At 41.2% G+C, this 26,540-nt stretch overlaps 3 protein-coding genes across 3 annotated transcripts in view; 1 reads left to right on the forward strand and 2 right to left on the reverse strand.

The window, feature by feature from the left end:
• JAML (junction adhesion molecule like) overlaps positions 1–4,370 on the reverse strand; it is a 39,156-nt gene extending 34,786 nt beyond the window's left edge. Inside the window, exon 1 of the mRNA XM_074015305.1 lies at positions 4,233–4,370. The gene's annotated coding sequence lies outside the window, so the exon portion shown is untranslated. The remainder of the gene's footprint in view (positions 1–4,232) is intronic.
• MPZL3 (myelin protein zero like 3) lies at positions 1,156–26,124 on the reverse strand. The gene is made up of 6 exons (XM_005579791.5): positions 25,978–26,124; positions 14,658–14,824; positions 11,512–11,722; positions 9,895–10,060; positions 7,931–7,994; positions 1,156–4,387 (listed from the first exon to the last, which is right to left on the reverse strand). Exons 1-6 carry the CDS (start codon positions 26,048–26,050, stop codon positions 4,361–4,363), a joined length of 708 nt encoding a protein of 235 aa, XP_005579848.3. The 5' UTR covers positions 26,051–26,124; the 3' UTR covers positions 1,156–4,360.
• CD3E (CD3 epsilon subunit of T-cell receptor complex) overlaps positions 25,946–26,540 on the forward strand; it is a 62,373-nt gene continuing 61,778 nt past the window's right edge. Inside the window, exon 1 of the mRNA XM_015435352.3 lies at positions 25,946–26,107. The gene's annotated coding sequence lies outside the window, so the exon portion shown is untranslated. The remainder of the gene's footprint in view (positions 26,108–26,540) is intronic.

Raw genomic sequence — 26,540 nt, forward strand, 5'->3', positions numbered from 1 at the left:
CCCATAGAGAACCTCTTGGGTGACTTGGACATCCTAGATTAGAACTCAAGATTTCTTCACTTCAAGATACCTCTCAGTCTTAGTCACCACTTCAAAAATAGATGTTCTCAATGTATGCACCTTCAACCTCGGCTACATTGGCTTGACCTAGGCATGGGCAGACTCATCTTATGGAACTTGTCCTGTATCATCTGAAAAGCTGTTGAACGTTTCCTCCCAAGCACTATGCTGCACGGTACTTTAGAAGTGATGTGCTAGAGAACCAGCAATCTCCACAGTATAAATATTCCCATCATGGCCTATTTCAAGCTACCAACAGTTTAACAACTGGCTTGCAAAATTCCTAAAAAATGTAATACAGGTTGAGTATCCCTTATCCAATATGCTTGGGACCAGAAGTGTTTCAGATTTCATATTTTTTTCAGATTTTAGAATATTTGCCAAATACATACCAGTTGAACATCCCTAATCTGAAAATCCAAAATGCTCCAATAAGCATTTCTTTGGAGCATCATGTTGGCACTCAAAGTTTCAGATTTTGGAGTATTTCAGGTTTTGTATTTTCAGATTAGGGATACTCAGCCTGTAATTAGCTCTTGCTACGTGAGCTGGTTCCAGCATACCACAGAATCTCTGCAGGTTCTTGCGAGGCTACAGCTCAGACATGACTGGTTGCACAATGCTGAAAACCACTGTTAAATCAAGTTCAGCCTAAGCTGCCTCCTTACATATCTTAAGTTTGGTCTAAAGGTTTCTCTGTACATCATGAACTATAACCTAAATGGAATAGTATATAGACTGTAGTCTACTCTTATGTCAATCACTGAGTTTGGCCAATCAAAGATGACCAACGATTCAAACTGTTCAAATAAGGCAAACACTGAGCTGTAACCAATCCGGCTGTTTCTGTACCTCACTTCTGTTTTTAGTACATCATTTTCCTTTTGCTGTCCATAAATCTTCCACCACGTGGCTGTGCTGGAGTCTCTGGGCCTACTCTGGCTCACGAGACTGCCCGATTCGTGAATCATTCTGTGCTCAATTCAACTCTTTTAAATTTAATTCAGCTAAGTTTCTCTTTTAACACCACAAACCCCCATCTTTTTCACATGACAATTCCTACCTTATATGTAGATATGCACACACCAAAAGGTAGCCAAAGGGTGCAAAGAAGTTTATTGACTATGATGCAGTAAAGACACCAAGAGTTACAATATCTGTGCATATGGCCCAACAGCGCCTACCCTCCTACAAAAACACAAAAACCAAAAAAGTCAATGACGTGCAGCAGTTAACAGCCCAACAATGGAGTCAAAGGAATGGAGCTGCCTCTTCTGGCAGCAAAGTTTCAAGTTGTGCAATTAAATAATAGTCTTGGTCCACTCCTTGTGGGTCTTCTTATGGTTTCCCTTTAGAACCATAACTGAGTGACTTAGTAGAACATTCATATTCAGGATATGGCCTCCAGAAGTGGTGTTTTGTTTTGTTTTGAACAAAGACGGGCTACCTTCTCTCTTGAAGCACCAGTGCTGGGTTCAGGAGCTACAGAGGACTAAGATGTTCCCCAAGTAGCCTGAAGTAACAGGTCACATGGAAAACACAAAGCAATTGGTAAGTTCACATTTTGTAATAGAATTAAGAGCCTAATGCATAAAACTTAAGGTCATGTAACCACAAGTAAAAACTTCAGCAGCTAAAGAAAAACTCTGGAAGGCTTTTAACCCCTTCTGAACTAAGTTCCCTTTCTAAACAAGGCTGGTTTCCATGGCTGTGACAAGAGCTCATGGGGTAGCAAAAAGAGAGAGAGAATAGCACCTTAGAAGTTACTCAAACAATAGGTGAAACAAACAAGTAAACAAACAAACAAAAAAACACTTTATCTTCCTTTCATCCTTAAAGAAGGCAGGTGTCTGTACACTACTTCGTGATCCTTCAAAGAATAAAAAGCTGTAACCCAAATCTCAACATAAGGGATGAAGAAGGAAAATGATAGCAGCTGATGACTGGGATGTGACCACAAACCCATGAAGTAAACTAAATTATCAATGTACTCCCCTTACCACGAAGGACTCCATTCAGTCATTTAAAAAGGAAGGGACTAGTTCAAATCATGATTAAGGCTATAAAATAACATGACTGAGTATTCATAGAGCACCAATTACCTCAAGTTTAGACTAGGTGTCAATCTACAAACATAGCACCCTGCATTAATCTTCACAACACACCTGCAAGGATATTACAAGAAGGCCCAGCCAAAACCGGTTCCTCATTTAATGGCATGTGGCTTTCAGTGGGTTCCTGTAACATCATCTCTTTCGCGGAGAAATGAGGACCCACAAAATAGTCCCCCTCACAATTAGGTCTCTATCTTCAAATCTCTGAGAGCCCAAATTATTTACTGTCATTGCTCAAGTTGCTTTCCTCTCTCTGTTGAGGTGTCAGAAATGGTCACGTTAGATTGGCCTCAGATAACCACATAAGTTAACAAGCAGCCCCCCAAAGTACCGTGAGGTTTAACCAGTGGAAATGTAAACTGCCGTTCCTGTCTTTGCCTCTTCTACTTCCTCACATGACCAGAGTCAAATCACAATGTCCTTCAACTAACCAGATTCACTAATCTGTGGACTAGGTTAACAGAAGAGGCCACGCCAAATCTACGATACAGATCTAATAACCCAAATTTTTAAAATTAGGTCTTTGCAAAAAAAAAAAAAAAAAGAAATTGAGAGAGAGAGAAAAATGATTTTTAAACTAACATATACAGTCTAAAGTGCTGTAATATGGAAACTTCCTGACCAACTAATGAAAAACCATGATAAGGGATCAACCTATTGAAAGAATAGAGACAGGTGAGGGGATAATTTTTGTCTCTCATAATTGAGAAGTAAATCCAATCGCTATTACAGAGGACTATTTATATATGCACTATCCATCTTTACTGATATGCTATACATATGCCTTAATGGCTTATAAAAAATCCTACATAAATTAACATTTGAAACAAGTTGTCATAGCAGAATGGAGTAACCTGCTGTAAGGCACTGAGAGAACAGAAAGGATAAGTATGTTATGCACAATCTCACTTCCTCATCTCAAATATTTTGTAAAAACCGCTTGCAAATACCATAGTTACTCATAGTTGGTGCATTTTAGAAATCAACAAAGTTTTGAAAGACAATACAAGTGAAAAGATGATTTAATTGCAAAGAACTCCTGAAATACTCCATAAGCCCCCACTAAAAACCTGTAAAGAGTTTTTCTTGCCTCCGACCTGAAAAGTCAAGAAGAAAAGTTGTAGTTATAAGAAAATAAAACAACAGGCCAGGCACAGTGGCTCATGCCTGTAATCCAAACACTTTGGCAGGCCGAGGCAGGCGGATCATGAGGTCAGGGGATTGACACCATCCTGGCCAAAATAGTGAAACCCCGTCTCTACTAAAAATACAAAAATTAGCTGGGTGTGGTGGCGCATGCCTGTAATCCCAGCTACTCGGGAGGCTGAGGCATGAGAATCGCTTGAACCCAGGAGGCAGAGGTTGCAGTGAGCCAAGATCACACCACTGTACTCCAGCCTGGCGACAGAGTGAGACTCTGCCTTAAAAAAAAAAAAAAAAAAAGAAAAAGAAAAAAAATAACAAAGACTCCTTAGCCCAAATTGTACCAGCAAGACTAAATAAAATAATTTTTCTACTTCATGATTCCTTTCCTTAACTGTAAATTGATGACATTGTATTTAATACTTTAAAAACCCAGTCAAAGCAAACCAATGACTTGATCCTACCAAAACTCTAAGGAAACTAAGGCTATACACCCTAAATTATCCAAACACAACTGAGGTTGAGGTGATTCAACCAATGAGTATATGACCTATACTAACTCACAGCTGAAAGTGTACATGGAGCAAAAAACAAAGAACACCTATCCCAAGCAAACATTTTGTCTGGTGACACGTCAGGAAATCATAAGCTCCACTTCATTTAAAAAATCATTTTGGCATCAGCAGTGTGGCAAACATTCACGATTCTCCTTCAAACAGTTGGAAGAAAACATGTAATACATTCCAGAGCAAAGACAAATCAAAAAGTATCTTTTTGCTCAGGAAAATAATTTCTTCATTCAATTACAGCATAATTTATTGAAAGTGGAGTCATGAGTCTCTTATGAGAGTTCCTGAACAGTTTATAAATACAAGAACATTTCTTCAATAAATAAGTGGTTCCTAAAGTCTTTACTGATGATCTCCAGGATTGTCCGTCACTATGGTCTAGGCCAGCTCCACTTCTCTGACAGGCGTTAGCTGCCAGTGGAATGGGATGTTTCATGTTATTAGGTGACTCTTCTTATGTCGTACAGACTTTCATCAATATGTCTCTTCACAGTCTGAATCCTGAAGGGAGAAAAACAGTAGGTGTGAAACACAATTCCAGAGTTGGAATTTAGGCAAAGACCACGTGTTAGGATACTCCAGATGGAACCTGGCTTGGGGAGACGACCACAAGTGAAATGCCACTGATGCAATACACCTAAATTCCCCCGTGGAGCTTCACAGGACCTCAACGTAATTGGTGTCTATTGGGCGAATTTCTGCTTTGAAGCCCTAGTGGTTTCCTTTCCCTTGAATATTTTTTAAAACCTCAACACACAAGAAAGGATGCCTGTCTACAGCACCGTTTCTTAGCAAAACAAGCGTTGGTGGAATCACCCCAGCGATCCTCTCCCCACTCTCTTGCAGAAATGCGCAAAATTGTGGTTAGGAATTTAGACTAGCTGTCAGTCTACCACTTAGTTCCACCTCTTGCTGGCTGGCTGTGTGACCTTGGATAAAGTTATTAACTTTTCTAAGCCTCAGTTTCCTCATCTGTAAAATGGGGACAATAAAAATACACCTCATAGAACTGTTATGAGAATTGAATGAGGCAATATATGTAAATTACTTAGCAATGCCTGGCACTTCGTAAGCACTCATTCAAGACTAGCTCCTGTTACCATTATTATTATTCATACTCATATTTATTACTTCTAACTTCAAGTGGGCCATTAGCACTATCTGGTATGCCATATTTCTCTAGTCTATTCATTCTCCTTGATGACTATTTCATACCCTTCCCTCTTTCCCCAAACTTCTAACACCTCCTCTTCCTATCATTCTCAGCTGACAGCCTTGCTTTCTCCCATTACTGGGACTAGAGAAGCAATCAGTAGGGAATTTCCACAAGCTCTATCACATGTGGCCACTCATCTACATCTGGACCCATCTATTTGGCCTTCCCTATTGTTCTTATACACTCTCCCTGTCTTACTTTATGTAAGGTGAACATCTCCACTTACGCACTAGATCCTGACATTACCCCAGCAATCCTCTCCTCTCTCTCTTGCAGCATCAATTTTTCCTTCTCTACTACATAATTCCCATCTGTATACAAATGTGCTCAATTTCTCCCATCTTAAAAGGAAAAGCCACCAATGACCCTGCCCTCCACATATTGCCTGTCTCTCTGCATCCCTTCACAGCAAAACTCCTTGAAAGAGTTGTTTATAGCCACTGCCCCAATGCGTCTTTCTGCAATCTTTCTTGACCCCACCCCAGACAGGTTTTCATTCCCAATATTCCACTGAAGCTCCTTTTGCCAAGGTCACCAATGACTTCCATATTCCAAAATCATCCAATAATCAATTATCAGCTCTCATTTTACTTCACCTGACTCCACAGCAAACGATACAGTTGATCACTCTCTAGATCACTATTTCCTAAACTACTTCTTCACTTGATTCCCAGGATACCAAAATCTCCTGATTTTCTTCCTACCTCACTAGTCACTCTTTCTTAGCCTCTTTACTAATAAGTCCTCTTCATCTTCCCATACTAGAAATCTTGGAGGGCCCAGGCTCCTTCCTCTGACCCCTTCCCTATCTACATTCATTTCCCTGGAGGAAATGTCTCTATCAGTCTCTATCTGCTAATGGCTCCTAAATCTCTATCTTCAGTCTAGACCTCTCTTCTGAACTCCACACCCACAACTGCCCACTCCACATATCCACTTGGAAGTTTAGTAAGTATTTCAAACTTAATATGCCCAAACCCAACTTCTGATCTTCCTCCTAAAATCTGATTCACCCACAGACTTCCACATATTAGCAAATGGTAACTCTATTCTACCAGTTGCTCAAGTCAAGAATCTTGGAACTATCCTTGAGTCCTCTCATTTTTTCATATATAAATGCAAAAGCAGTAAATCCTTCTGGCTTTACCTTCAAACTATAATCAGAATACAACCACTCCTCACCACCTCCACCACCACCACCCTGGTTCAAACTACCAGCATCTTCAGCTACCTGGATTAATGCAAATGCCTCCTAATTGGACTCTCTGATTCTGTCATCGTTCATTACCACCCATTCTCAACACAAAAGCCAGAGTAATACTTTTAAAACAGACATCAGTTGATAGTGCTTCTCTTCCCAAACCCTCCAATGGATTCCATTTCATTGAGTAGAAGTCCAGGTCATTACAATCATCTACAAGGTTCTGTAAGATGTAGCTGCTGCGTTACTTCTCTGATGTCAACAAATACTATTCTTTGCCTTGCTGTCTTCATTCCTGCCATACTGCCCTTTTGTTACTCCAAGAACATGCCAGTCATGGCCCCTCCTCAGAGCCTTTGTACCCGTCATTTCTTCTGCCTGAAACGCTCTTCCACAGTAGCCAGATGGCTTGCTTCTCTCAGGTGTTTGCTTGAATATCTTCTCACTGAGGTTGTCCCTAACCTATTTAATGTCACACTCCTTATCCAGCCATCCCATCCCCCTTTTCTGCTTTTTTTCTCCATATCATTAAGTACTATCTCATATACTATATATTTTACTTATTTTTTAAAACTTTGTGAGTATTTGTACCCCAATTCAACAGAGTCTTAGAGGATGAGAAAGTTTTCCAGGCAAGGAACATTCAGTTCTCAGAGGGTAGGAATTTTTGTCAGTTTTGTTCACTGCTGGTTCCTAAGCACCTAGAACAGTACACATGGCATGTGACAGATGCTCAACAAATCACTGTTGAATGGATTAATATCTGAAATGTGGATAATAACCATATGAACATTAACTTATTTTGTGTTCTCAAAAACATCCGAGCCTCCAAAGGTTGGTATTAGGTCCTCTGCACTGGCAATACCAACCTTTCTCTCATCGTCCCTTTGATACTTAAGTGCATGAGACAAACAGAAACAAAAAACACTGCAATTAGTCATCAAGCCAAGTGTGAGCTTGGCAAAAAGTAAACAGGAGGCAATGACAGGTATGTATCATATGGGATCAGAAGTTCTTTATGACCTGTTTTCAACTGCACCACATCAGAGTCTTCCCTTCTGCTAGGATCCTAGCACACCCACCCCCGCCTCCTAACTGGACCCTCTGATTCTGTCATTAGTCACAGCGCGTACTCAAAGCAGGAGGGATGACAGCCTTTTGACATTTAAATCAAAACTTGGGCCTTCCGGGGTGGTATTTCTTATTGATAAAAGACATCAAGTTACCTAAAAGGTTATATCTCCCTAACTCCCTGAAAAATACTACGGCTCGGTGGAAAAGTTAAATTCAGGGTTGGGTCCAGCCAGTCGAAGTCTCCTAGTATGAATTCAGTGGCACAGGACACTCCTGTTTTGGGATTTTCTGTCAGTCAGTAGAAACTACTCTACGTGGCCCCCTTCCCTAACCTAAGACCACCACCTTCTGCCCATGAGACAAGAAACAAATCATGGTTAGAATTGGTAGGGGTCCCCTGAGTCCAAAATGCTTTGGGGGAAGATGCTGGCTTATATCTTGCGTGGACCTAACTGCATATCCTCTGCTGTGTCTGAGGGCATAGGATGGATCCTGTTAGGTAAGCAGGAAAGTGGGACATCAGCAGTAAGCAGAAGGAATGGCATGCACTTACCAGGCACTCAGCGCAAGGGATACAGAGCCTCGCCATGCATGCATCTTCCTCCTCCTGATCAGTGCTGTAAAAAGAGGACAAACCACATCTGAATCACCACTATCCTCAATAGAGTAGAGCAGTTAAAAGTACAGGTGTTGAAGTGAGACAGGTCTGGTTTTAGATTCCAGCTCTTCCACTCACTAGCTGGGTGACTGGGCAAATTATTTAAGCCCCAGAAGCCTGTTTCCTCATCTATAAAATGCACATATTGGCCAGGCGCAGTGGTTCATGCCTGTAATCCCAGCACTTTGGGAGAATGAGGTGGGTGGATCACCTGAAGTCAGGAGCTCGAGACCAGCCTGGCCCACATGACGAAACCCCATCTCTACTAAAAATACAAAAATTAGCTGGGCATTGTGGCACACACCTGTAATTCCACTTACTCAGGAGGCTAAGGTGGGGAATCACTTGAACCCAGAAGGCGGAGGTTGCAGTGAGCCGAGATTACACCACTGTACTCTAGCCTGGGTGATAGAGTGAGTGACACTCCCATCTCAAAAAACAAACAAACAAAAAAATGCACATGTCACCACCCACCCTTAAAGCATAGTTGTTAGGAGTAAATAAAAAAATAAATACATGTGAAACACATACCATAGTGCCTGGCACATAATAACTGCTCAATAAATAACCACTCATTCAGAAGTGTAGCAAGCACTGACAAAGTCTCAACATTGTGCTAGCCTAGAGGTAAAAAGATAAATAAAACTTGGGGCTGTAAAGAGCTCATGATGGGGGTGAAAGACCCGTTACAACTTAACAAACATGTTATAATGCAGTGTGATAGGGTTTTAATAGAGTTAAGGTCAAACTGCTGCAGCAGCAAAGAGCGAGGAGTGACTAACTGTTCCCTGAGGACTCAGGGAAACTCAAGAGAAGGGGCTATTTCAGCTGGGTCTTGGAGGATAAGAAAGTTTCCAGGCAAACAAGAGAAGGAAGGAGGGCATTACCAGCAAGACAAAAGGCGGGGTCTTAGAGGATGAGAAAGAGTTAGGAAAAATATTTGACCTAAGTATAGTATGTTAGGGCAAATAAATAAGTTCATGGCAGCTGGGACGTGGGGAGATGTCAGGAAACAATGTGACTTAGAGTAAAATCATAAGGGGTTTTGGATACCACTCTTAGAAATAGACATTAGCATTTTTACCAAGAGTTCTTTGCCGTTTTAGAGCCACAGATTCCTTGGAAAGGGCACAGGATGCTCTCTTATTATTGAATTAATGCACACACACACACACACACACACACACACAGAGAGAGAGAGAGAGAGAGAGAATTCTGGACCTTCTCAATGTAAGACTCCCCTCCCCGACATAGATAATGGAGAACAGGAGTTTTATGTAGATTTTTGTTTTGATTTCCTTTTACTATATTTATTTTTAGGGAATATACTAGATCATGCCTGCTCACTGGCAGAATAATGTTTAATAAATCTTTTTGATAACCACAATCCATGTAGCCCCTCACTTCAGAACATATGCTGACCAAGAATAGATCTTGCTTATTGAAATTGCTTTTGTCCTCCACAGCTATTCTTAAAGCCTCTCTCATTGCATTTTCTATCAGGAGACATCATCAGCTCAGTGCCAAATACAAGGAGAAGGAAAAATAATTGACCTGGAATTGAAAGAATGAAACATCAACTTCAGAATTTATTCAGACCATGGCACTGTACAATCTGATTTCCAAAGCAGAAGACTAGGACCATATATCAACTCCCCCATCTCTCTCCAAATTAATATTCACACACTTCACTTTCAACCTTCCTTTTGGCAGCCCTTAGCAGAACTATTCTCTTTGAAAAGAAAGTTCACCAGCAGAACTAAACTCGGTCCAGAAGAAAGGAAGGTGTGGATGTAGGGGTCTGGGTAGGGCGCTAAGGAGGAAACAGGCTTGCTGCCCAGGGCTCCTGCTGGACTTACTCATCTGAAACCTCAATAGACGACTTCTTATAGCCAGACCTGCTCCTCTTCTTCAGCCCAGCAGCCTTCCTCCCCATTCTCACCAGCAGCAGAGCAACCACCACGGCTGAGGGCACAAAGACAAGGATGGAAAGAAGGGCCACAGAGGAAAGCATGGTGCCAAAACCTAGAGGTGGAGAAAGAGAAGGTAAAAGACAGGGACGTGCAAATATGCCTCCTGTGACATGAGAAACTAGGTTCTACTTTTGCTCTTATATTTGTTCTGATTACAAAAGTAATAAATCATTGTGTAAAAGATAGAAAATACACAAAAGTACAATGAAGAATAAAAATGTACCCACGATCCCACTCCTAGGAAGAAGACTTTGGTATCTACCCATTTAATCTTCTTCTGGGGTACTGGGTATGGGTGCATGGGGGGCATATATATTTTTAAGTATGGATCATATATTATGTATTATTTTTAACCTCCTTTTTAACTTATTATATGATAAATAATTAACAATTCCTTCCAGATGTGATGTGTAACGGCTGCATGGCATTCTATCATATTGAATAATTTATAGAACTAATCCTCTGATGCTGGACATTCAAGTTGTTTCAAAATCTTAGAATCTATAAGTCACATTCGGATGGCCAGACTTGTACATAAATCTTCATCTTTAGCTCTAATTCCTTAAGACGAAATTTACAATGGAATTACTAGATCAAAGGGCCTAAACTTTTAAGGCATCTGATTCATACTACCAAACTGCCTTCCAGCAAAACTGTATCATTTTCTTCTTCTGCCAGGAGTATGAATGTGCTCATCTTTGAAACCTACAAGTTATTACCTTTAAAAGAAAAGAAGAAAGAGCGAGAGAGAGAAAGCAAGAAAGGGAAAGAGAAGGAAGAAATGAGAGAGGGAGAGAGGAAGGGAAGGAGAAAAGGGAAGTTGGGAAGGAAGAAGGAAGGAAGGGAGGGAGAGAAGGAGGGATAAAGGGAGGGAGAGAAACTTGAAAAAGACTTGAGAAATGATGACAAATCTATAATGACCCATAATGTGCCTCTAAATCTTTGGCTCAAATCCAGTTAAGGACTAGAATGACCACTTAATCGTCATCAGGGAATAACGTAGAAAAAAAAATCAGTACTTAATCTACTCTCCTCCTGTTTCACAGCAAAGGGAAACTACTGTTCTTTGCAACGTAAAAGAAAAGCACTACCTCTCATGGTTAGAGGGGGTACCCTTTCAAAACACAGGCAAGAACATTATCTCATACCTGGGAGTATGAACATGCTAGGAAAACTGGAATACTTCCATTTCACAGAGATAACAACCCTGTATTTACTCAGGGGTTTTCTATGCATTCCACAAGAACTTTGGTTTTAAAATTTTAAAAAATGATAATGGAGAAACTATGACAACATCTGAAGAGGAAATTCAGTTTTCAAAATAAAGATTAAAAATTCACCCCAACATACATATTGGGATGGCAGAAAAATTACTTTGACTCAATGATTTAATGACCCAACTGGCTTACAAAGATAGACAGCTTTGTTTATCATCGAGCTCTCCAGAAAGCACCACCGCAGTCACAGAGCACTGCAGAAGAAGGTTGGTGGCAATGAGCTTACCCCTTTCTGTGACTGTTAGCTCTGTCAAGGGAATATTATGGTGCACATCTGGGGGATTCTTCACAGCACAGCTGAATGTCCCATTGTCCTTTATGGTAGGGTTGCTTATACTTATAGATGCATCCCCTTTGTATACATTTCCAACCCAGGAAATCCGATCCCGAAATGTGCCTGCTGTGGTTGGGTACTGGAAAGACTGATAATGAAATATCTAAGAAAGCAACACCATGAGAGAAAAAGTTAACTTGGAAAATGCAATGAAAATATAAACCTCAGTAGGTCCAAAATAAAATACAACTGTATAATGGTGTGTTTTTTTTTTTCGGTTGGGCAACTTTTTATGCTTTTTTAACCTCCATCCTATAGGTTAATAAAACTGATCAGAAAAAGGCCCGATGAGACACTTCTGGGATCCTAATCCTTGAATCGCTTCTAAATTTTCCCTGGAACCCTAAAGTAATAGTTCTCAACCAGAGGCAATTTCACCCTCCAAGAGATATTGGCAATATCTGAAGACATTTTCAATTGTCACAACTGGGGAGATGCTACTGGCATCTAGTGAGTAGAAGCCAGGGATGCTAGTAAACATCCTACAATGCACAGGACAGCACCCACAATAAAGAATTATCTGGCTCAAAATGTCAACAGTGCCAAAGTTGGGAAACTTTGTTCTAAAGTAGCATCTCATGTTTGAATAGCTCTCTACAGTTTGCCAATAATTTCCACACATTTACTCACTTGAGCCTCACAACTACACTGAACTACATGAGGCAGGTATAATTATCCCAAACGTATAAAAAGGGAAACAGGCTGGGCATGGTGGCTCACGCCTGTAATTCCAGCACTTTGGGAGGCCGAGGTGAGCGCATCACTTGAGCTCAGGAGTTCAGGACCAGCCTGGCCAACATGGTGAAACCCCATCTCTACTAAAAATACAAAAATTAGCTGAGTGTGGTGGCATACACCTGTAATCCCAGCTGCTTGGGAGGCTGAGACACGAAAACTGCTTGAACCCAGGAGGCAGAGATTGCAGTGAGCCAAGATTGTGCCACTGCACTCCAGCCTGGGCAATGGAGCTAGACTCCGCCTCAAAAAAAAAAAAAAAAAAAAGGGAAGAAAGAAAGAAAACAAAGCCAAACAAAAGACTAAGTGAGTTGCTCTAAGGTATACAACTAGTAAGTGACAAAAGGGAGATTTTTGCTTGTTCTCAAAGGAGGAGAGTGTAATATAATTCGCCTCTCTCAAGTTATCTACCTTGACAATTAATATATTCCCTAAGTCTAATACATGATAAGTACTCAATGAATATATATTGAATTAAAACAATGCTGCCTAGGACTTGATCAGACATTTCATCACCAAAAGTCTAATTATCAGACACTTATCAAAAGCCTTGATTAGACACTTCATCACCAAAAGCCTAATTATACCTGGGGCAGGCCAGGCAGGTATTACAATACAATATGACTTATGCAATATGGCTTATGCAAAATACAGGCTTTCCTCTTTCTTTGTTACTTGGTACCTTCCCATTTAGGAACCTGGGTGTTTACAACCACTGAATTGCCCAATTTTGAAAAGCAACCTCCCAGAAAAGATGCTGACTCACTTATTTGTTCATTTGTTCATGCATTTATTCAACAAATATTTGGTGCAGATTTCTAATGTGCTAGGCATTGTTAAGCAAAAGGATACGGTGGGAGCCACACAGGCATAGTTCCTACTCTCACGGAACTTACATTTAGTGATAAAGACAGATAATGAGAAATAATAAGTGTATTGAACATTTCAAAGGGGGAGGTAAAGAATCCCTACCACTAATTATCAGCATCAGTGTAAAAGAGTTTGGAACTCCTTATTGACAAAACACGGCCCACTGTATATCCTCGAGATTAGTCTAGCTCGTAAATTCAATGTTAAGTTCATGAAACTCATATTCTTGCTTATTGATTAATCTGACACAATCTTGACTGACTAATTCCATGACTGCAACATCATGTTATGTAACTTTAATTCCAACTTGTATGAGTTTGCTGATTTTCTGACCAGTCTCGCAGAGGGCAGCACTAGAAGAGAGCTGCTGTTTCTCACCCAGGAAGCTCCTCATTGCTTGCTCTGTCCTACTTTTGACCAAGGAGGCAGAGCCAAATAAGGCCAGCCACAGTTTCCTGATCACTCAAATCAAGTGAACTATTTCAAGTCTGAAAAAAAAGTGGGAGGGGAGCATGAATACAGCCTAGCTTCTTTCACTGGAGTCACCTACCTAGCCTCAAGCTATGTGGCATTCTACAATGGCTCCTAACACAGAATGCAAAGCTTATTTACACAAAGTCAAAGAGGACATTTTTCCAGTGAAGGAAATAGGATAAATAAATTAACAATACTTAAAAAAATACAATCTTCCATACAGCTATGACATTCACATTCTTGAATAACATCTATCCTGAGCTAAGGATGCTGCTGGAAGCTTAAAGAGAAAAAAATTTTATAGCATTTTAATCTTCAATTAGACACCTACAATGCAAGTTGGACCATAAATGTGTTTTATATGTGTGATGAAGGTTTATTGCTTCCAATATTGCAAGACCATCTGTCACCAACATCTGTCACCAACACGAGGTGCCACCATTTCCTTCAAAGGCAGCCATATAAATCAATGCAGATGTTTATACACTGGAAAAAAAGTGTCAAGATAAATCCACAAAGCACAAATATGCAAAGAGATACGCCCACTGAGACAACTTAATACGACAGAAAATGAGCAGCCTTAGGAGAAAGGATGTCTGTGACTGGACCTATAGAATTTTTCTATTCAATTGTCCTGAAGGTACCCTTCTTAGTACATTAAATCTGAAAATGAAGCTATGAAATAATGCAAAAAGAAACAACAAAGAGGAAAAAAAATTAAACCACATTTCCTCTGAGTTTCTGACAGTTTTTTTCCTGCAGCTTATTGACAGAATTCTTACACGGCGCCCTATGTGACCAAATGAATGTCATATAGGATAAAAGTTCATCTATCTCTATTAAAGTAGAAGCCCATCTTCTACTCTGAGATGAGATGGCCTCAGGCATGCCTGTGATTTGCAGTAAAACAATTCCAAAACCGTTGACCAAAGGAACTTTCCAAAAAAGTACACACTTACTGACACTGTGCGGCTGCTGCTGGGAGGGCGATATGTCCAGTCTATGGTAAGCTTGTCAGTGACATCTGAAGTTGACTTGAAAGTGCATTTCAACTTGATCTTTTCTCCAACATAACCTCGGACATGGGCATCTGCGTGAATCTCCAAGGAAAGGACGATATAAACACCTAATCAAAGCAAACCCAAACACTTAAAATGCATTCATGTGGGTGGAATATACGGATGTGAGTGAACAATTATTTTTAGAGCCCTCATCAAAAAGCCAGGGCAATAAATATGAATAAATATCTTCTCAGGCAAGCCTACAAGGGACAAGGAGTTGATAGCTGCATTAATCAAAGATGGTATTTTTCAATCATTTTCTAATCTTAAATCATAACTGAAGGCTTGTGTAAAAATTTAAAATCTGGTCACACCAGCATTTTCCCAGATACAGGCTTGTGGTTCAATTAACTACAAACAATGGGTCTGCCCATGGCTGGCTAACAGGCAACATCGCCCATCCCCTTCCATCCCCCGCAGACACACACACACTCACACACACTCACACACACACTCACACACACACACACACTCTGGGAATATGGCAGTTTTTATGGTCTAAGGGACTTACTCCAAGTATAGCATGGTTGCATCATGAAGCTACCATTGCCTCATCAACAGCAAAATGAGAATAGGAAGTAAGAATGGGAAGATTTATTTCGAATAATTTTCTGAAACTGCTCCCAAGGTACTATCTAGTTTTTCCCTTTTTCTTAAAGCTGGCTGAGGAATCACACATCTATTAAAAGTAAATCATGGGGAAGAAAACAGAATAGGTGAATGCATTCTAGCAAGTAGAAATAAGGTATCATTTTGAAACCCACTAGAGACTTATTTTTTCCAAAACCACTCATGTACCCAAATCTGACACTTTATCTCCCTGAAAAGGGCTGGCACTTTATTCTAACCAGTTCCTTCTGCTTTCAGAGAACAAAAACTTATCTTTCCCTACAGAGCCATATTTTAGGAAATTACATTGCCAGTACTTTGTTCTTCCTGCTTCCTTATCTACCTCAAGAAGCCATGAATCTTCTGGTGGCCAAGACAAACAGAGCAGCAAGATTTCAGAAAAGTGCAAACCCACACGCTGTCCTGAAAATCAGCAGTGCTTCCCAGTACAGACAGAATGGTGTAGTGATTGAGCACACAGGTCACAGCTCCTATGCCAGAGGGTCTGGGTTCAAATCCCGGCCCTGTTACCTGCTGGGCCTGCAGCCTTAGCAAGTTACCGTACTGCTTCAGTCTCCTCACCCTCATGGGAATGGTGATAATAGTACTTACCTCAGAAGGCCACTGGGAGGATTAAAAGAGTTAAAACACATACCACACTAAGAAGCCTACTCAAACCAGAGTAAGTGCTCAGTGCGTGTTAGACAGTGTCACTGTCATTATTGCCACCTCTTCAGTCCTGCCCACACACTCTCAACCTTTCCTGTCACAGTTATGAGTCATCAGTTCCACTGCCTTTACCTCTGCCAGCTTTGAGTCATTTTTCTTGCTCCTCTCTAGACAATCCAGTCTGTTGACATTCCTTTTGAAAGGAGGAGACCAAAACTGAACCCACTAATAAGAACTCGTAAGAATAGGACCCATCCCAAAGACGAAGATTACTCCTGGTCTGCCTATGGCACCCTTTCTGACTTTGCCACGCTAAACCTTTCCTGCCTTCTGTGCCTTTGCAAACGCTGTCCCTCTGCTGGAAAGCTTTTATCCCTCAGTCCCCACTCTCTTAGGCCTGCAATCCTGACTCATCACTGTAAGAAAATCCTTATTCATCACTCAAGATCTAACTCTAAAAACTGGGAGGTGGAAATGAATGGACAATCTACACTCTCCCCATGTCTATTCCTTTATCCTAAAACATAAGTATAGTATAGAGATTTAAAATACAGATTTAGAATTAGCCAGACCTGTACTTGAGTTCTAGCTCAGCTACTTTCTGGTTGTGAGACCTTGATCTCGGTCACCTAACCAGTTCAAGCTTCAATGTCTTCACTTGGTAAATGGGAATAATAACAAGATCTACTTCACTGGATCACTCTGAAGAGTGACTACAATCAAAAAAGGTAACTTTTTATTATGATCATGTTGTTCATTTCACAACATGAAATGCTTGGCACATCATCTGTAATATAAACTTTTATAAATGTTAGCTATTTTTATTAAAATGAACACCACACATATTCAAAAACTTTCAATAATTTCCTATTGGGCTACAAAATAAAATTCAAAGAGTGGCAATCTAGCCCCACACTTCTTCACTGCATCCCATCTACTTTCCCAATCTCTTCATCATTACTTGAATGTCCTGCCATTTCCCACATGTACTGTGTCCTTTCATGCCACTGAGCCTCTCTTTGAACAGCTCTCTGTCTGAAAGGCTCTCCCCACCTCTAACAATCCTGCCTGGGTTGTTCCCCAACACACCACATCCCCAACATTCACACACCTTCAAATTCCAGGTCAAATATCGGCGCCCTTTGCGGTGCCTTCCCAAATTCCCTCATGCGGTTCATCGCCCTTTCTCCTCCCAGCACTAGGTACATAATCCCGCACAGACACAGATGCCATCGATTGCACCTAGTTACAAAGGCTATTCCTCTATTAAATGTTAGCACCTTCAGGGCAAAAATTCAGAGGGAGGGGAGCAGGCAGAGAGACACTGAGGGAAACAGGTGGACAGGTCACCAGAAATTCTAGTATAGGAACAAAGCATGCTTGTAAATCACCCACTTTATTCCTATCACCTTTTTTATAGTACATTCAATACTCTTAACTCCCCTACACTCCTATCTTTCCATTTCACCCTTTCAGGAAAAGCTCAGCTCTAGATGACCACAACTAGACTGGGCTAGTATACCTTGAACAAGAAAAATCACACAACTGGACAATTACCATAAGAAATGTGTTAATATCGGCCAGGTGCGGTGGCTCACGCCTGTAATCCCAGCACGTTGGGAGGCCAAGGTAGGCGGAACACCTGAGGTCAGGAGTTTGAGACCAGCCTGGCCAACATGGTGAAACCCCATCTCTACTAAAAATAGAAAAATTAGCCAGGCGTGGTGGTAAGCGCCTGTAATCCCAGCTACTCGGGAGGCTGAGGCAGGAGAATCACTTGAACCCAGGAGCTGGAGGTTGCAGTGAGCCAAGATCACACCATTGCACTCCAGTCTGGGGGACAAGAGCAAGACTCCATCTCAAAAAAAAAAAAAAAAAAAAAGAAATGTGTTAATATCACCCACAGCTGAGTCCTCGACGAGGCCTGGCAAACCTTTAACTGACCTTGGTTAGCTTCCCATTCCATAATTCCTCAAGCCCTTGTCATTCTTCCTCAGTCCTCCATGCAACCTCCAAACCCCTCATTCTCAGAAGAAAATGTTACCTCTTACGTCGTCATGAAACTTGAGGCCATATAAACGGCCCAGGCACACACATTCCTGCGTCTGCTCCCATCCTTACTTCCAACTGAAAGGATGTGGTGTCCCTTTTCCTATGCAAGGCCAGGTCCTCTGCTCTGCCTGGATTCATCCCCTCTATTCTCTGCTTTAGCAGAAAAACCCTCTTTAGGCCGGGCATAGTGGTTCACGCCTATAATCCCAGCACTTTGGGAGGCCGAGGCAGGCGGATCACATGAGGCCAGGAGTTCAAGAGCAGCCTGGGCAACATGGCGAAACCCTGTCTCTACTAAAAATACAAAAGAAATTAGCCGGGCATGGTGGCACACGCCTGTAGTCCCAGCTACTCAGGAAGCTGAGGCAGGAGAATCGCTTGAAACTGGGAGGCAGAGATTGCAGTGAGCTGAGATCACACCACTGCACTTCAGCCTGGGTGACTGAGCAAGACTCTGTCTCAAAAAAAAAAAAAAAAAAAGAAAAAACCGTTTCTACTGCCTTCAACCCCTCCCCTTCAGCCTCTAAATACACAGGTTTCTCCAATCCTTAAAAACAAATAGCAATTTTTAAAAATCTTTCCTTAACACTGTAATATTACTCTAGTTACCAACTACTGCCCTTTCTCTCCTTTCTAAGCCAAGTTTGTGAAAGAGTGGTGTATACTTGAGGTCTCCATTTCCTCCTTCCCATTCACTTATAGACCTACGGTACAACTGAACTCCACTATCACTTGTGGTAAAAGGCATCATATATCTTAAAATTGTAAAATCCAAGGGATAAAAACTTCAGTAGACACTTTTCTATCCTTATTTTACTGGATCCTCTACCAGTGACTAATGAACTTCTCTATCCCAAAGCTTGCATGACAATTATCTCCTTCATTCACTCATTCTTCAAACATACATTTATTGAGCATCTGTTTTGTGCCACCCTCTGGGTTTGGAATTAAATGCAAGCAAAATAAATACACTCCCTTGTATACTTGAAACACAGTAGAAGTTTGATATATTAATTAACTAATCATGAAGACAAATGCATAATTACAAACTCGGATAACTACTATAAAGGAAGGAAAAAGAAAGTGGCTACAGGTACGGCCCCTGTTATGTTGGGGGAGAGGAGAGTGGTTAATGAAAGCTTCCCTGAAAGTTACTCTTGAGCTAAGATCTGAAGGAAGAGGTAACAAGGTGAGGAGAGGGAGGGCATTCCAGGCAGAGGACACAGCACATGCAAAGGTCCTGCACCAGGAAGGAGCTTAGTCAGTCAAGGGGCTGAAAAGGAGTGTGACTGCAACACAAAAAATACGAAAGGGAGAGAAAATAGAATGAGATGTGGTTGGGAGGTAAACAAAAACCAGACCAGGCAGGACCTTAGAGATTTGGGTCCTTATCCTTAGAGTAATAGGAAGCCATGGAAAGTACTTAACTGTGGGACTGAACAAGAAGAGACCTGATGAAATTTGCATTTTTAAAAGATCACTTTAGAGAAGACACTTACAAGGAATCAAGAGTGAATATGGGGAAATTCAGCATGTTGGGAGGCCCAGGCGGGTGGATCACCTGAGGTCAAGAGTTCGAGACCAGCCCGGCCAACATGGTGAAACCCCGTCTCTACTAAAAATGCAAAAATTAGCCAGGTGTGGTGGTGGGAGGTGGAGGTTGCAGTGAGCCGAGATCGCACCACTGCACTCCAGCCTGGGTGATAGAGCGAGACTTCGTCTCTTAAAGGAAAAAAAATTGTGAATGAGTGAATATGGGGAAATTACTGAGGAGGTTACTATGGTAGTCAAATAAGAAAGAAGGGAAGTTTGAACTAAGTATGGCTGCGGAATATTAGGGAAAGGGAGATATCAAGGATGACTCCCAGGTTTCTGACTTCATGATGCCATTCACTGAGAAGGGAAGACTAGAAAAGTACTAGGCTTGGCAGGGGAACAGGAGCTTGATTCTGGATGCATTTAAGGTGCCTCTGAGATAACCAAGGGATAATGTCAAGGGAGTGGTTGGTTTAGGGCAAAGGTCAGCAAATTATGGCTCATGAGCTAAATGGAAGCAAATGGATCTAATAGAAAGGGAACAAACTTAAAAATAACCAGCAACTGACCTGACTGCTAGCTCTGGGTGTGACCAGATTGGCCTAAATCAATTATGACATCCAATGGTCTTTTGGTAAACAGCTAAAAAAAATTTACAATGTCTTTTTTTTTTTTTTTTTTTCTTGAGACAGAGTCTCGCTCTCTCGCCTAGGCTGGAGTGCAGTGGCCGGATCTCAGCTCACTGCAAGCTCCGCCTCCCGGGTTTATGCCATTCTCCTGCCTCAGCCTCCCGAGTAGCTGGGACTACAGGCACCCGCCACCTTGCCCAGCTAGTTTTTTGTATTTTTTTTTTTTTAGTAGAGACGGGGTTTCACCGTTTTAGCCAGGATGATCTCGATCTCCTGACCTCGTGATCCGCCCGTCTCGGCCTCCCAAAGTGCTGGGATTACAGGCTTGAGCCACCGCGCAATGTCTTTTAAAATAAACTTTCATTAGAACACAGCCATGTTCATTTGTTGATGTATTTATCTGTAGCTGCATTTTTTGCAGAATTGAATAGTTGCCACCAGAGACCATGTAGCCCACAAACTCTAAAATACTCTCTGGCCGTTTACAGAAAATATTTGTTAACCCTTGGTTTAGAACAAAGAGACATGGGTTACAATTTAAAATCAGAATCTCTTTAGTTTCCCTCCAACCAACTCCACCACTGATTGTGTTACACATACACACACACAGGTACTCACTCACTCTCTCTCTGTCTCCCCACATCTCTGACAGTATGTATCAAATATCTAAGGCTGTTATTTTCTTATCCAGCCTTTAAACACTGGTGTTCCTTAGAGATCCAGCCTGAATATATAGTCATTCAACATGGACAATCCTATTCACTTGTAGATTTAACAACCACTAATAGGATAATGATTTCCCAATCTATATTACTAGCCATGACCTACCTCTGAGTGTTCAAGTGTTACCGGATATACTCTCTTGAATATCACCACCACATGTCCTCAAATCGAATGTAGTAAACATTTGTTTGTTGCCAGCTCAACATCCATTTCCCCGATCTCCTAATAATATCCCTTTTTTTTTTTTTTTTTTTTTGATACCTACCTTTTCCCACATAGCCTATCATAGCCTATGAGCTAGGAGGAAGATGACACTATCAGTCAGGATCCAGGCAGGAAATGGAAGGCACAATCAGTTGAGATTGTGAAAAGTGTATGGGCCACTTTTCTTCTTTTCTTTTTTTTTTTTTTTTTTTTTTTCAAGACAGGGTCTCACTCTATTGCCCAGGCTACAGTGCAGTGGCGAGATCTCAGTTCATTGCAACCTCTGCCTCCCAGGTTCAAGTGATCCCCCACCTCAGCCTCCCAAATAGCTGAGACCACAGGTGTGTGCCACCACACCTGGCTAATTTTTTGTATTTTTGGTAGAGACAGGGTTTTGCCATGGTTACCTGGGCTGGACTCAAACTCCTCAGCTCAGGCAATTCTCCCACCTCAACCTCCCAAAGTGTTGGGATTACAGGCATGAGCCACCATGCTCAGCCTAGGTCACTTTTCGAAGGGACTTTTCCCAAGGTTAAGGAAGCTGACATCAGCACAAAGCCTTTACCACCCCCAAGTCTGAAGGGCAAAGGGAGGAAATGGTGTTACTAGATCCTGGTAAGAGTGGGAGCTGTGGGCTACCTGACAGTGGCTGTTGTTAGAGGGATACAGGCACTACGGATCATGGCACCAAGAGAGGGAGGGAGCAGGAAATACATACCCTGATCTTCTCTCTCCTGCCCTCCAATCTCCTGCCAAAGCCTCCCGTTGGCCAAATCTAACTGGAAACCGGAGGAAGAGAGCCTGAATGATGTACTTTATACAGTCAGCTTTCCAAAGAGTAGAGTAGAGCAGAGAACGAGTCTGGTGGGAGGGGAGAAAACTAAAAGTAAACAGCAACTGACTTTACTGCCAGCTGAGGCTGACTCGGATTTACCTAAACCAATCATTACATCTAGTGGTGTACTGGTAAACAGCAAAACATTTTCACAAAAAATAAAAAGCCCCAGATACATAGGGTTGGACAATTTCTGTGGTGCAAACACTCCTATCATGGTCAATTTCAAGCTACACATGTTAAGTCCCTAATACACCCCAATCATATCCTCCCAATCACAAAGATAGGTTTTGGGTCAATATGTGATCTAAGTTAATCCAATCAAAGTGAGTTTCAGAAAACCTGCTTTAAAAGTTATTTAATGCCCTCCACCCCACGCCTGCCTTATTTTTTGTTTTTTTGAGATGGGGTCTCGCTATGTTGCCCAGGCTGATCTTGAATTCCTGGGCTCAAGTGATCCTCCCATCTTGGCCTCACAAAGTGCTGAGATTATAGTCAAGAGCCACCATGCCCAGTCCTCCATGCCTTGTTTATGCTCCTGTCTATGTCTAAAATTTTCTTCACTCCCTATCTCTAACAAACTTATTCCTCTTTCAAGATTTAACTTCACCTCCAGGAAACCTTTCCTTTATTCTCATGCCAGATCAAAGCATCTCTTCTCCATCCTCATGGTTTCTAATGCATTTATCTCTTAGTATCAGACTCCAAAATCATCTATTGACTTATGTCTTCTCCAGTAGATCCTGAGCCCATCAAAACAGAGCCTAGCGTACTGTGGATGTCTAGTAACATTTATTCAACTAGACCAAACCAACAACGGTTTCCTTTTTTTTTTTTTTTTTTTTTTTTTGAGACAGAGTCTCACTCTGTCACCCAGGCTGGAGTGCAGTGGCGTGATCTCAGCTCACTGCATCCATGGATGAACTAAACTACTCTATACTGTTAGACATCAGGGTGTTGACTCCTTTTTGGGGAGAAAGGATAATGACGGGAAAGAAGTACAAAAGAAGGCTTTTGGAATGTGAGAAACATTCTATATATCCTGATTTGGGTGCTAGTTACCCATGTGTGTTCAGTTTCTGAAAATTCATTGAGCTGTATACACTTATGACATGTGTACTTTTCTCTACATATATTATACTGAAATTAAAAATGATTTAAAACCAATGGATGCAAGATAGTTTGTCTCTTCCACTCATAAAAAAAAAAATACCAATCCCACATTAATTCACTCAGAAATGTCCATCCCAGGCCTAATGCCCTTATCTCTTCATCTGAGCAGAAAAGCATTCCTGCCAGGTAAAAACAGCCAACTATAGAAATATTCAAAATAATTAACAAAAACTGTTTGGGGGAAAAACAAGAAAATCATATTTTAACATAAGTAATTTTACACATGAAAGAATTAAACGTGTCAATAAAGCCCCCAATCTTGTATGCCCCATTTTCTAAAATATAAATCTACTGATATTTTATTCATATTGCACACTTAAGTAAAAAAGAGAAAAGTTTAAGAACCCTAGGTCCCCTACTCTACCATTTGTAAATACTTAGATAACTGATATAGCAGGACCAGACTTATAACTTAAGGTGAATTCAAATAATCTAATAATTTAAGTGGCCTTATCTTTGAAAACAAAAGGCAAATAAACACTGACATGAAACCAAACTCTACCACATAAGATTTAAAAGACCAAACAAATGGATGAACCTTGAAAACATGCAAAGTGAAAAAAGCCAGTCACCAAAAGCACACATTGTGTAATTCCATTTAGTTTATTTATTTATTTATTTTTTTTAAGGCAGGGTCTCACTCCATCACTCATGCTGGAGTGCAATGGTGCAATCCCAGATCACTGCAACTCCCGCCTCCCAGGTTCAAGTGATTCTTCTGCCTCAGCCTCCCAAGAATCTGGGATAACAGGGGCATGCCACCACACTCAGCTAATTTTTTTTTTTTTTTTTTTTTTTTTGTGGTAGAGATGGGGTTTTACTATGTTGGCCAGGCTGGTCTCAAACTTCTGACCTCAAATGATCCGCGCACCTTCCCAAAGTGCTGGGATTACAGATATTATTCTATTTATATAAAATGTCCAGAATAGGCAAATCAATAGATACAAAAAAATAGACTGGTGGTTGCCAGGGGCAAACAGAAATGGGGAATGAGATGTGATTGTTAATGGGTATCAGGTTTCTCTTTGGGATGATGAAAATGTTCTAAAATTGATCGTGGTAATGATTGCATAACTGTGAATATACTAAAAACCATTCAATTATGCCCCTTAAGGGAGTAAATTGTATGGCATGTGAATAATATGATAAACCAGTTGTTTCTTTTTTGTTTTTGTTTTTTGAGACGGAGTTTCACTCTTGTCGCCCAGGCTACAGTGCAATGGTGAGATCTCAGCTCACTGCAACCTCTGCCTCCTGGGTTCAAGCGATTCTCCTGTCTCAGCCTCCTGAGTAGCTGGGATTATAGGCGCCCGCCACCACGCCTAGCTAATTTTTTTTGTATTTTTTAGTAGAGACGGAGTTTCACCATGTTGGTCAGGCTGGTCTTGAACTCCTGACATCAGGTGATCCAGCTGCCTCAGTCTCCCAAACTGCTGGGATTACAGGCAAGAGCCACACACCCTACCACCAGTTATTTTTTAAAAGGCAAAATATCTATTCCACAAGTACACAGAGATCGTAAAATCAACTTTTAATGTTTCATTGAATTATATGATCTGCTGGACTTGACACATGCTCTTCAAAGCAAAATGACATTAGATTTAAGAAAACACCATTTCCAGATTTTTTTCCTCAATAAGACAGTATTTGAGTATGTCGTGTGTGTGTGTGTGCGTGTGTGTGTGTGTGAAAGAGAGAGAGAGTGGACTGGGTGTATTAGGAGTGACAGTAGGCCAGCCTAAATACCATATGGCAAAGTAATTTAGCTAAAAAACTGGAGACTTATGATGACACAGGCAGCTGGGAGGGATCACGGGGTGTGCTGGCAACATGAATATTAGTCACCAGTTAAAATAAAAACTTTCCAGCCTTATCTGCTAAGATTTAGGACACCTGAAGTCTTTACATTAAAGTATTTATATAATATTAAATATCTCTTTCAGAAATCCCCATTACCCTCAAGGAAATTTTATAAAGCTAGCAATTCACTCTAATGCTAGATATACTAATATTTTATTTCCCAGGAAGACACACATACATAAAATCCAGGAAATTAAAATGAAGTACATTAAAATGAAGGTAATTAGGTTGAACTGAAATTTATGCAATTTGAAAATTATATGAAAGCAAAACTCACCTAAATTTTAAGATGTGAATGTCAAGTGTGAATACCCTACTTCTGATACTACTTAATAGATTAAATTTTAACAGAATTAAATGCTCTTTCTTGTATTAAAAAAGTTATTAAAATGCTAAAGTAGTTGATTTTCATCAATATGCTTCTCTATAATGAATCACATCACATCTCTTCTGTGACTAACAAATATTTCATTTTACAGACCACAATAATCACCTACAAAAAATAAAATTACCAACTGTCATGATTTTGTTTCCCAAAACTACTGGGACAAACTACTGAATGCTAGAACTGTCATTTTTCTAATCAGGGTATACAGCGCCCAAACCACAGCAGTCAACCTCATCACAAAATAACACCCAGTGCTCCCAAAGCCAGAGCGCTTTGTGGTTCCATCAAGTATGCCATCACCAAACTACAATGACAGGTCACGCAAGGTGGAAAGCTCCCAAGGCTCAGAAAAGGACTGACAAAATACCAACTACCCGCAACGATGTGGTGATGACATCGTCCCAACGTCCCGCTCCCTCCTTCCCTCCCAGAATTAAGCGGGGGCTTTTCGGAGACCCTCTCCACCCGGAACCGGAAAGGCGACCATCTTCCCTAACCCCCCCAAGCCGGAAGTGGAGCGTAGCCAGCCGGAGCACTCACCCTGGAAGAACAGGACGCCGAGCAGAGGGAAGAGAGCGCAGCCACGGCCTCCAGCTGCTCCGCTCTGCTGCATCCCGGCAGCTCTCCAGATGCTTGCACACCTTGTTTACAGCTCCCAGTAACGACACAGGTAACGCCGGAAGTGACGTCAGGGCAGGGGGCCGAGAGACAACTTAAAGGGCGATCCGAAGTTACCATAGGAACCTGGCTTCTTTCCAGAACCACACCTGGTTTCACTGACCAGCGATTCATTAACTTTCAGGCGGGAGCTAATTTTTCTATTTTGCTTGAAAATGAAGTAGGCTACAGACTTTAAATATTTACAAGTTTGTTTTTGTGGAATTCTGCAGAACTAAATAATTTTGATGCTCTGCATATCAGACATCGTTTTTTACGTCTCGAGATTTAGTTGAAGGTTCTCAGAATACGCTCCCGTAAATTTAGAGTTCAGAAACACCTGGGAGATCATACAGCATAGATAAATATATATTAGGCGCTGGTAGTGATATGTGCCACAAGCCTCATTGGTGGTTGTCCTTTTTAGGGTAACTATCACAGCATCC

The sequence above is a fragment of the Macaca fascicularis genome, chromosome 14, assembly GCF_037993035.2.
Source record: "Macaca fascicularis isolate 582-1 chromosome 14, T2T-MFA8v1.1".
Taxonomy (NCBI): Eukaryota; Metazoa; Chordata; class Mammalia; order Primates; family Cercopithecidae; genus Macaca; species Macaca fascicularis.